Source organism: Carassius carassius, chromosome 33 (assembly GCF_963082965.1).
Source record: "Carassius carassius chromosome 33, fCarCar2.1, whole genome shotgun sequence".
NCBI lineage: Eukaryota > Metazoa > Chordata > Actinopteri > Cypriniformes > Cyprinidae > Carassius > Carassius carassius.
Genome location: NC_081787.1, coordinates 20,257,481 through 20,267,833, shown reverse-complemented (window position 1 = coordinate 20,267,833; position 10,353 = coordinate 20,257,481). Strand labels below are relative to the sequence as shown.

Sequence of the window (10,353 nt, the reverse complement as noted above, 5' to 3'; positions counted from 1 at the left end):
TATCAAAGCAGGTGCCATTTATTTTAAGAAAGATACACAACACATTTTACAAGAAGAACATTTGACGGAAAGAGTTCAGTGAAAACAATAGATATTTGATATTTAGTCATCTGTGCAATATCAAACGCACATATTCCATATGCTTAAAGTGTCTAAATACATCTTAGGGGCCCCTGCACACACTTTGAAACACGACTGCGAAAATCTTTCATTTGCATATAAAATGTCTACAATTACGAAATACTAGGGTTTATTATGAAAAATTATATGATGTTAGATATATGTAGATATAGATGTATAGATATATAGATGTAGACTGATTTCGGATTGTTTAGCTGTGTTAAAGGAATAGTTCATCCAAAAATGAAAATTTGCTGAAAAAATACTCACCCTTAGGGTCATCCAAGATCATATTTGGAGAAATGTAGCATTACATCACTTGCTCACCAATGGATCCTCAGCAGTGAATGGGTGCCGTCAGAATGAGAGTCATTTGTTTCTCACAAACACACAGCTTTTCACTTCACAAGAGGTTAGTTAATTGATGGACTGGAGTCGTATAGATTGCTTGTGGATTATTGAGATGTTTTTATCAGCTGTTTGGACTCATTCTGACGGCAGCCATTCTCTTTGTCATTTTCATTTTTGGCTGAACTATATGATATAAGAGAGCAACTGAGACTCCTTTCATCCAGCACTAAGCTTAAATCATCTCCTCACCCTGATCATCTTTATCCTGATGTTTAATTTTAATTTTCGATGTAAATCTAAACTTCCAGCTGCTCTCCTCTGGCCTTTCAACTGCAGGGAACATAATGGGACGGCCTGAAAGTGCAAAGCACAGGTCTTTACGGTGCGACAGTCTTTTCCTCTAATGTTACAGGTGTGGATCAGCGCCGAGCTCACAGGTCGTTTGACTCGGGCGAGTATCCGACACCCCATCCCCGCGGGGCTCTGTTGAAGTTGCGTCGTTTGGACATGGTGGGCAAGGTCATGCTAGAAAGACTTGGAGCCTCCAGAGCTTCAAACCCAATAACAGGAATCACCCTCTGACTGCGCACAGGACCTCCAAATGGCACCGCGGCTCTAGAAAAAAAAAAAAAAACACGAAGAGTGGAACTAAATCTACAAGTGCTCTCTCAGAAAATCAACATGAAAGTGCATTCACAAACCATTCCCCTCCATAATGTGGAATATTTATGAGTATTTAATGCAGTGTTGTTGTAATATAAATATTTATTATCATTTGTTATTATAGTTTTAATTGATATTTTGAGTTAGTTTTAATATTTTCACTATTCCCCCTTTTTTGTAATTTGATGTGCATTTGTCTTTTTTTGTGTTTTCTTTTTTATTACTATTATATTTCTATTTAGGTTTAATTTCAGTTTTAGTTAAATTTCAGGTTTTGTTTACAATTAGTATTTTATTACAGTTATTAATTTTGATGCTTAAACTTATTTAATTTCGTTTCCAATGTAACATTTCAAATTTCATTTAGATTTTTCAAATAATATTTATTTTATTTTATTCCAACTTTATTAAAATTAATAAAAAGTGTTTTAATCATTTTGGTTTAAAATAATAACCTTGATTCCGTAAGAACTTAACAAATAAAAATAAATAAAGCTGCATGAAGCAAACACTGAAGAAACTGCAAGTAATTTTGTTCAGTTTCAAAACTTTAAGTCACTTAGTGGACCCAGTCCTGCAAACTCAAAATATTTGCGTCTGGATTTGACTCCACGTGGTGACGCAATTTTAGTCTGTATCTCAGTAATCTGATCTTCTGTATACGCACTGTGTCTTGAGGCTCTGAGGCTCATGACAGGAGAAGTCAGCGGTGCGTTTAAATAGTTCCTCAGTCATTCGCTCCTCTGTGGATCCCGTTTCAAATGGGAAGACGCAGTGGAAACATTGCAGCTCTATTAAGTGGACTTTATAATTTGATAGTGTGGATTAGTCTTGACGGGTCTATTTAAGGCACACCATCAGCACGCATGGAGCTAATGTGCCAAAACCTCTTGGTGACCCTCAAGGCTCATATCATGTTTTGCCTCAGTTTTCTGGTACCACAGAGAATAAAGACTTAATCCCTCCCAAATAAAGAAACCATTACAGGGGAATCCCAAACCTTCTCAGATGGCCTAACCCTACATGGGCTGCGGTATATTGTGTCACGTTATTGTGATGCATCTATGAACCATTTGATGCAACTTTTGTTCAATCAAAATGAAGGTTTTTAATCAGAAGGTCGCTGGAACATCTTTATTGGTCATTAACAATATTCTTATGATCTTATTATATTTTAAGATTATGTTTAGTGTTTGAGCTATGAAAAACAAAATTAATCTCTAATTTCCATTTAATTTTAGGGGTAGGTAATGATCTATTCATTGACTATCTCGTGTGTTATTATGTACAAAATTAACAGGAGTGGGGGAAAAATGACCCATTGCAATCTCTTTAAGTGTAATAATTTAGAAGACATTCAGCTGGAGTCCTTTGCACCAGTTCACCTAAAAACCAAGGCACCAGCTATAGCGCTTTTAAAGAAGAACTCGTCGTTTACAAGTCATTTGTATTTGCCATGCTTTAAAGGTCATGGTGATTATTTAAAAGAAAACATTGATAATCATGAGAAATGTTTCATGTGACACTGAAGATTGATGTAAAGATGCCAGCTCATTACAAAATTCAGGTTGGGTTATAGCATACAGTATTAGTGTTTTTAGTGTATCTTTCCATCAAATAATTGCAGTCTCCACTGTAAAAAATAAATAAAAAATAATCATTATTATTTGGTGGCTTTGTAAATATCACAAAAGTATTTCAATATACGACTTTAATAAAGTATCTGAAAATCACTTAAGTGAATGTTTGAGTTGGACAAACCAAAAACAAATTAATTAAGTTAATTTGACCAATTATTTTTCTTCCCAAAATGAAATGATGGAATCCATGAGCTGAACTATATATTTCACAGAATTGTGTCTGAAATAGAATGTTACTTGTTGCTGGACTGAAATTTTTAATCTTTACGGCGTACAAACGTGACCCTATTAAAATGTGTGTTCTATTGTAGTATGATCAAAGAATTTAGATGTACCAGTGTCGTTATATTACATATGAATAGGAGAAAGTGCATCGAGCAATATGGCGGAGTTAGTCCCGCCTTCTAAATAAAAGAGCCAATGGTTAATTGGTAAAGTCATCGCGTAATTGCAGCTGGTGTCAGAACGGTTGAGAAAAGAAAGAAAAGGTTAATGTCAGATTTGGTTTCTGAGTTGAAATATGGAATTTAAATGTTTTTTTTCTGAGGGTTCAGAATTTTCACATTAAAGTGGCTGCCCACATGGTGCCGGTGCAAATATGGCCGCCGGCGCTGAGTGAACAGACATTCCTGGAAAGGTCTTACCTGTTAAAGCACCTGTAGTTCGCTGGCGGGAGTTTCTCTGGTTCTGCTATCTGAGTGTTGAGTGAAGACCGAAGCTCTTCATTTTCTCCCAGGGCTTCCTGCCACGGTGAACAATAAGACTTTGGGATCACCGTGGCGTTGAATTTCTCTCGAGGGATCTCTCTCAGCGGTCCAGAGTAGCCTAAAAGGATATGATGGTGCTTGGTGATTCACAGGCCAATTATAGATGGAGCTTTGCTGTCCTGAAGCACATTCTAGCATGCTACGGCGTTTAGCTCAGGAGCAGCACGCATTCGCATTAGCGAACATTCAGACCGGTCCCTTCAGGGGCGACGGGCAGATAAGGAAATGGAAACAGGAGATGGATGTTTATTAAGGGCTCCACAGATAGAGAAAGAATATTAGATTGAGTTAATTAAGCGTAACAACGAGCTAATGATAACAGATCATCAGATGAGTGAAGAAGAGTGCTGCTCTAAAAGATATCCGAAATACATAAAAGCATGTTCCTCGTGTTCAGAAATACACTCGTGTTTCTATGCACTGCGAAAATCATTTGCTTAACCATCAGTCTCGTTTGCTTACCTGTTATAATATCTAAAAAATTATTGAAGCAAGATAAATGTTTTTAATTTGTTTCATGTTGGTCAATTATATTGTGAATTTTAATTATACGTATGTTAAATGCATATTAAAGTATGTATTTAGCATATTCTTTTGTTATTTTAGTATTTTATTAAATACAATCTTCATGGATTATGTATTTTAGTATTATATATAACATACAGTATTTAAGATTTAGAATGTTTTAATTCTTAGATTGTCCTTTATGCATGTATAGTAATCTCATGTTGTCAATAGTTGAAGTTAGCATTAACAGTACTGTTCTCAAATACATTTACCTTGTTTTAAAGAAAAAAAAAAAATATTAGAAATATTAACTAGATCTTTATGTTTTCTATAAAACGTTGGTGAACTTTGTTCAGAGCATTTTTTGGTCCATTCCATGTGGTTGCTAGGATATCCTGAGTGGTTGCTAGGTGGTAGCTTATTGTTCCTAGTCCAATTTAAGAGGCTACTTTGGATTTCAGGTTTGCATTAAATCTGTATGATGTAATGAGAATCAATGAACCACATATGTGAGAAATGTATGATGTTTTGGACAATTAATAATTAAACATTGGTCAAAGTGAGTGTACCTGGTGCCAGCACATTTGGGCTTCCTTTCTTAGCCACTGTGTTCTTCAGGGAGGTGACGAGGCTGTGTTTACCGGCTACTGGATAAAGCAGGTTTTCTTTTCCTCCCTGCAGGTCTGTCATCATGTGGTTCTGGTGCTGGATTTGATTCTGATCCATGTTGTTCTGATGGAAGACGTTTAGAACAGAGCAGTTTTGAATGCATGAATGCATGGCCTTTAACCTGAAGTCACATCTGTCTTTTCTGCTCTGTAACATTGCACTGGAGAGTATTTCACTGGTGAAAGCCCTTCACATAAAGGATGTCCAGCCGGAGAATGTGAGACGGGTTTCATTACCTCGTCAAATGGGTTCCTACAGTAAATCCAGTCTACATTCTGGGGATTTATGTAACCCAAACCGCCTCGTGGCCTTGCTGTCTCTCATCGATCTTCTTATATTTGTTCTATATGAGTCTGTGAGTTTTTTTATTTATTCTGTAGTTCATAGTCATGATTAACCAAAGTATTAAACAGTGTTACTTTAGTATCATTGAAATACTATTAGGCTGATGATACACGGGGCAACTTTTTGAGCAATGGGCACTTTCCCAATGAGAATGGGCACCAGTTATATCTGGATACTTGAGATTGATTGGTCGTGGACCCTGTGTCTCAACTGGTTGCCTGTTGACAGCAACATTGCCCTAAAAGTTGCCCCGTCTATCATCAGCTTAATAGTATATCAATGATACCTTTTTTATGTTTTTTTATTAATTTATGAAATAGATTAAATTTGTATGTATTTTTATTAGTAATATTTTATAGAGAGAGAGACATTTTTGTCATTTTAGTACTTTTTTTAAACTATAAAATGAGAAAAAATGCTCTTATCCACTAGTTGAAAGCTTATATTTTTAAATAAAATTTGTACATGTGATTTTATTTTGGTTAATTGATTATCCTATGGTTGTTATTAAAATTTTGAAATGGAAATTAAACGTAAACTTTGAGTTATTTTAGTACTTCAGCTTAAATGAAATGTAAATATAAACTACAGCTGAAAGGAAGTGTTACATTTTTACATTTTATTATTTATTTTTTCATGTTTTAGTATTAGTTAACGATAATAACCCTGGTATTAGACTGTGGTGCATAACTCTTTATGCTCCGGTCGTAAATGATTCATCAAATCTTGTGTGTTGTTGAGAAGAGATGTGCTTTAAATGTGTTTTTGGGCGTCTTACATATGTGATGGTGGGAGCCTCTGCTGAGTTCTCCAGCGTGTATCTCTCCACTCTCCTCTGGCGCTCCTGGAACATGATGGATCCTCTGTTGGTGTTCAGGTTCAGCTCCTCCATCATCACATCTCTCGGTACGCTGATCTTCTTCCCAAGGTTCAGACCTTCTCACACACATACGGTCGCTTTAGTGAGCAGTGTCATTCATTCTTGAATGCACATCATTCAACTTTAGGGTTAGTATGAATTAGGTGGTGGCCTCTTATGGGTAAAGATCTGGATTGGTATTTTATTAGAGACATTTCTAAGTGGGTTTTTACTGTCCGAATACTTTTCTAGGGTCACTCTTTTTTTGACTGATCTGATCTCTTGCAGTGTAGTTGCTCCTGGGTTCTGCAGTCATGCTTGTTGTGTTATACGGGCAACAGTGATGATTATTATTAGACTGCAGTAATGTGGAACCCTTGGAGAAATGGACTCGCCCTAAAGTGTCATTTTCAGAAAGGGCATTCCTGCCAGGGCTCATGCTAGCAGCGACCCGTGGCTTATTCTTATAAAATTCCTTCTCCAGAGTCGGATTCAGCTGAGCTGGAGTTGCCGTGATGCCAGATCAGACTCGTGGCTTACGTCAACGGAAAATCACAAACAAACACACTGGGGCAAATGTTTTCTCTGAAGTGTTGGGATAGCTTCAGGAATGTTGGATGTGGAGATTTCCCTCTGTTTAAATCACTCAAGTGACTGAGGAAGAATCTGCTTTGATCTGTTCTGCTCCTGTCAATCAACTGCACCGCCTCTCATATCTAAGTCCATCCACAATCACCATATGATAGCTCTGATTACATTTTATGATGTTATGTCATTGGGTAGGAATGTGTGTGTTTCTGTAGGGCTTCATTTTAGTATCTTTGTAGTGTGTGTGTGTTCATCTGGAATTCCCTACATTATGGGATCAAATATCCCCACAAGAATAGTAATACCAGTAAGTTATTAATATATATATACAGTGTTTTTATTATTATTTTTTTTAAGTTCTCGCCGAGGGGTAGGTTTAGGGTTAGACATCATTATGTCTAATTTGTGCAGTAATCATTACATCTATGCAATGTCCTCAGAAAACATGGAAACTGGTTTGTGTGTGTGTGTGTGTGTGTGTGTGTGTGTTACCTCCTTGTGCTTCTCTGCTCAGGATCATGGTCTGCTGCTTTCTCTGTTTGGTGAGACTCTGATGTGCTGTCTGCATCCTCTTGGTCTGCACACACATCACATCACGTCACATCACATAATTCAAATTCCGCTTATGATAAAAATCATAAAAATAATAGTTGTATTATATATTTAAGCAATGCTACGTAGTAATAATAATAATAATTATAATTGTTATTATTAAAACTACTACCAATATTAATAATTATATATATATTATATTATATCTGCTTCAGTTTTGTACAAGTAATGTTTTGGAATGAAACATTCGGTATATATTTGTATAATACTATTTTGATAAAATAATAAAAATAATTATATTCTAATAAGAAAATAATTGTATTAGTATGAAAAATATATATACAATTTTATTTAATTAATACTACTTAAAATATAGTATTGCATAAAGTATGACATATGTGTTGATTTAATTTAATAGCTAACAGTCAATAATATAATATAATATATTATATAAAATAATAAAATAAAAAAATGACATGCAGGGTGTTATATGGTAAACAATGCCCATTAAAGTCAAACTGTAGAGGGTGAATATTGGCCCCTAATGAAAGTTAATTTCTCATAATACTTGACTAGATGTGCAATGACTGAAATAATTAATGCATCATGACAAAATCTTTTGACTGGAGTTACTGTATTGTTTTTTGGGAGCAATTTTATTTCAAATGTTCAGCTCGTTTTTTTTTTTTTTAACTCTTAATTCTCTTTATTATTCTGCTGTTATTTGACACTGATTGGACACACTCTGCATTTACACAGCTGCTGTGCAGATTAGATGACCAGACACACACACACACACACATAGCCTGACAAAAAAGATTCTGGCTTACCTGAGTGTGCTGGAGAAGATGATGTTCGGTGTGTTGGCTGATCTGTGTGAGAGCACAGCAGCGTGAAGCTGGTTTCTAAAGACTCATCTCAGCCCCTGCCCAATGACATCATCGCTGCTAATTTAGCCAAACGACAGGAGCTAAATGGGGCAAAGCATTTAGTCCCTGACACACCCCTGTTGACCCCTATAATAAAAACCTGATGCCAGTTTTGAATGTGGACCATTCTGTATGTTGTATGTCTGTGTGTGTATTTGTGTTTGTTGTCATTCGAGATTGTCGCTCAGTCCTGGTTAGGATCCATCTATAAGATTTATCTTTCTTAAATGTAGCCCTAAAGGCTCAGATCATTTAGTCTCAGGAGAGTTTGAAGGATCTCAGAACTATATGAGTTGGCATTGAGATTTGTGACATTTGATTGCACACTATACATTTAATTTCCTTAAGATTATCTTTTGATATCTTTTGTTCAAATGCTTTATATTAAAATTGAAACATATTAACCTTACCCTTACAAGGTGATATTTGACTAAATTACTAACTTTTGACTAATTTGCAGGGGTATTTTTATTTTATTTTTTATCTTTGTAATAACATTGTAAACACATTGTTTAATAACCTATTAAATGTCATCCTTTGTCAAATTCATAAACCTTTCTTAATTAAAAACTTTCATTAAATTAAATCAGTATCAACAAATTTGCAATTGCAATTTGATTACATTTCTGATTACTGCATTTAAAAATTGATAAAATTTATTTACTTAATTTATTTACCTAAAAATCCTAAAAAATACACTACAAAGTGAAACTCATAGTTCTTTTCAGTAATTTAATATTGACTGAAAAATAACAAAAGCATCATAACAGCAATGTAGGCTATAGAATAATAAACATCATCAACCTGTGCTAGTGGTAAACAAATAGCGCAAGAGGAATCACACTTTCTGGGGTTTATGTTTTCTGAAAGGAAAACAGGGAAGTTAAAAATAAAATAAAATAGGGAAGTCGTGGCCTAATGGTTAGAGAGTCGGACTCCCAATCGAAAGGTTGTGAGTTCGAGTCCCGGGCCGGCAGGAATTGTGGGTGGGGGGAGTGCATGTACAGTTCTCTCTCCACCTTCAATACCACGACTTAGGTGCCCTTGAGCAAGGCATCGAACCCCCAACTGCTCCCCGGGCGCCGCAGCATAAATGGCTGCCCAGTGCTCCGGGTGTGTGTGTGTGTTCACTGCTCTGTGTGTGTGCATTTCGGATGGGTTTAATGCAGAGCACAAATTCTGAGTATGGGTCACCATACTTGGCTGAATGTCACTTCACTCACTTTTTTTTTTTTTTTTTTGAAAACAGAGGTGGAGGATAATAAGTTACTTATTGCAATCCCACATTCCTTTTAGCTCTTTTTCGCCTCCATGGCATTTGCTTTAGCACTGTGTCGCATTGATCAATACATTATTTCATGTTGCATTTTTATTGGATAGTCAGTAGGCGTTAAGTCATAAATGATAATCCTAAAATTCTGACACTGCCAGAAAATTATCTTTGGTCACAAGATTTTAACAATGGCCGTCTGTGAACCTCTCTCTAGTATGACATAGCGAGACCACCGTTTAGGAGCCACGACCAAAGAAACCACAGTGATTGGTTCATGTTGGTCGTTTTTCATCTTGTACTACCCCAAACTGTACAATGTATACTGGCAGAAGGAAGACAAAATAGGAACTTAAAACAATGAAAATGAAACCAAATCAGAGCATACTTGTTGCAGTACACCCCACCCCTGGAAAAGCGCATTCTGGCACTACAAAAGTCCAAGTGAGGAGGTATGGCAGGGGCTCTGGAGAAGGACGAGCGGCTCGTCCCAATCAGCCAATCATCAGCATTCAGCTCCACTAATACCATCATTGGCACAGATGTGAGGACCAGCTCACACTAAAGAGAGCAAAATAGAGCAAAATCAAACAGTAATGCTCCTTAATTGTAAATTAGTTAATATTAAAGGGGTCATATGATGCGATTTCAAGTTTTTTTTTTTTTTTTGGAGTGTTACAAGCTCTTGGTGCCTAAAGAAGATCTGTAAAGTTGCAAAGACTAAAGTCTTAAATCCAAAGAGATATTCTTTATATAAGTTATGTGGAAAATAATTAGTTTTTTAACCTTAAACCACATAATAACATTTCTTTTTAGCAACATCATATGACCCCTTTAACTTCTTGTTTATTGAACTATTGTTCAAAATCAGTATCTTATTTGCAAACTCCATTTATAATCATTAAAAAGCTGTCACTCATCTTGGTTAATCACAATCTCACTAACTTCTTTAACTTCTTTGTTAAAATGAGATATTTAGCAAGCTTGTATTCGGCACTGAGCAAAACAGAGCGTGAGTGGATTCTGAATATCTTAAACCTCTATGATTGGCCATTGTGTTTAAGAAATCAACAGATATGTCTGTGATTGGCTA

At 35.9% G+C, this 10,353-nt stretch overlaps 1 protein-coding gene across 1 annotated transcript; it reads right to left on the bottom strand.

The window, feature by feature from the left end:
• Positions 1–313: 313 nt before the first annotated feature.
• On the bottom strand, positions 314–7,963 carry LOC132113933 (myozenin-2-like). Its single transcript, XM_059521992.1, has 6 exons — positions 7,892–7,963; positions 7,002–7,086; positions 5,841–5,998; positions 4,618–4,780; positions 3,419–3,599; positions 314–1,086 (listed from the first exon to the last, which is right to left on the bottom strand). Exons 2-6 carry the CDS (start codon positions 7,075–7,077, stop codon positions 903–905), a joined length of 762 nt encoding a protein of 253 aa, XP_059377975.1. The 5' UTR covers positions 7,078–7,086; positions 7,892–7,963; the 3' UTR covers positions 314–902.
• Between the last annotated feature and the right edge of the window lie 2,390 nt (positions 7,964–10,353).

Excerpts from the sequence above, each read along its gene's own strand:
- LOC132113933 (XM_059521992.1), bottom strand. The coding sequence starts at position 7,077 with ATGCAGACAGCACATCAGAGTCTCACCAAACAGAGAAAGCAGCAGACC. Across the intron at positions 4,781-5,840 it reads AGGCTCCCACCATCACATAT|AACAACATGGATCAGAATCA; the intron begins GTAAGACGCCCA and ends GTCTTCCATCAG. Across the intron at positions 1,087-3,418 it reads AACTACAGGTGCTTTAACAG|AGCCGCGGTGCCATTTGGAG; the intron begins GTAAGACCTTTC and ends TTTTTTTTCTAG.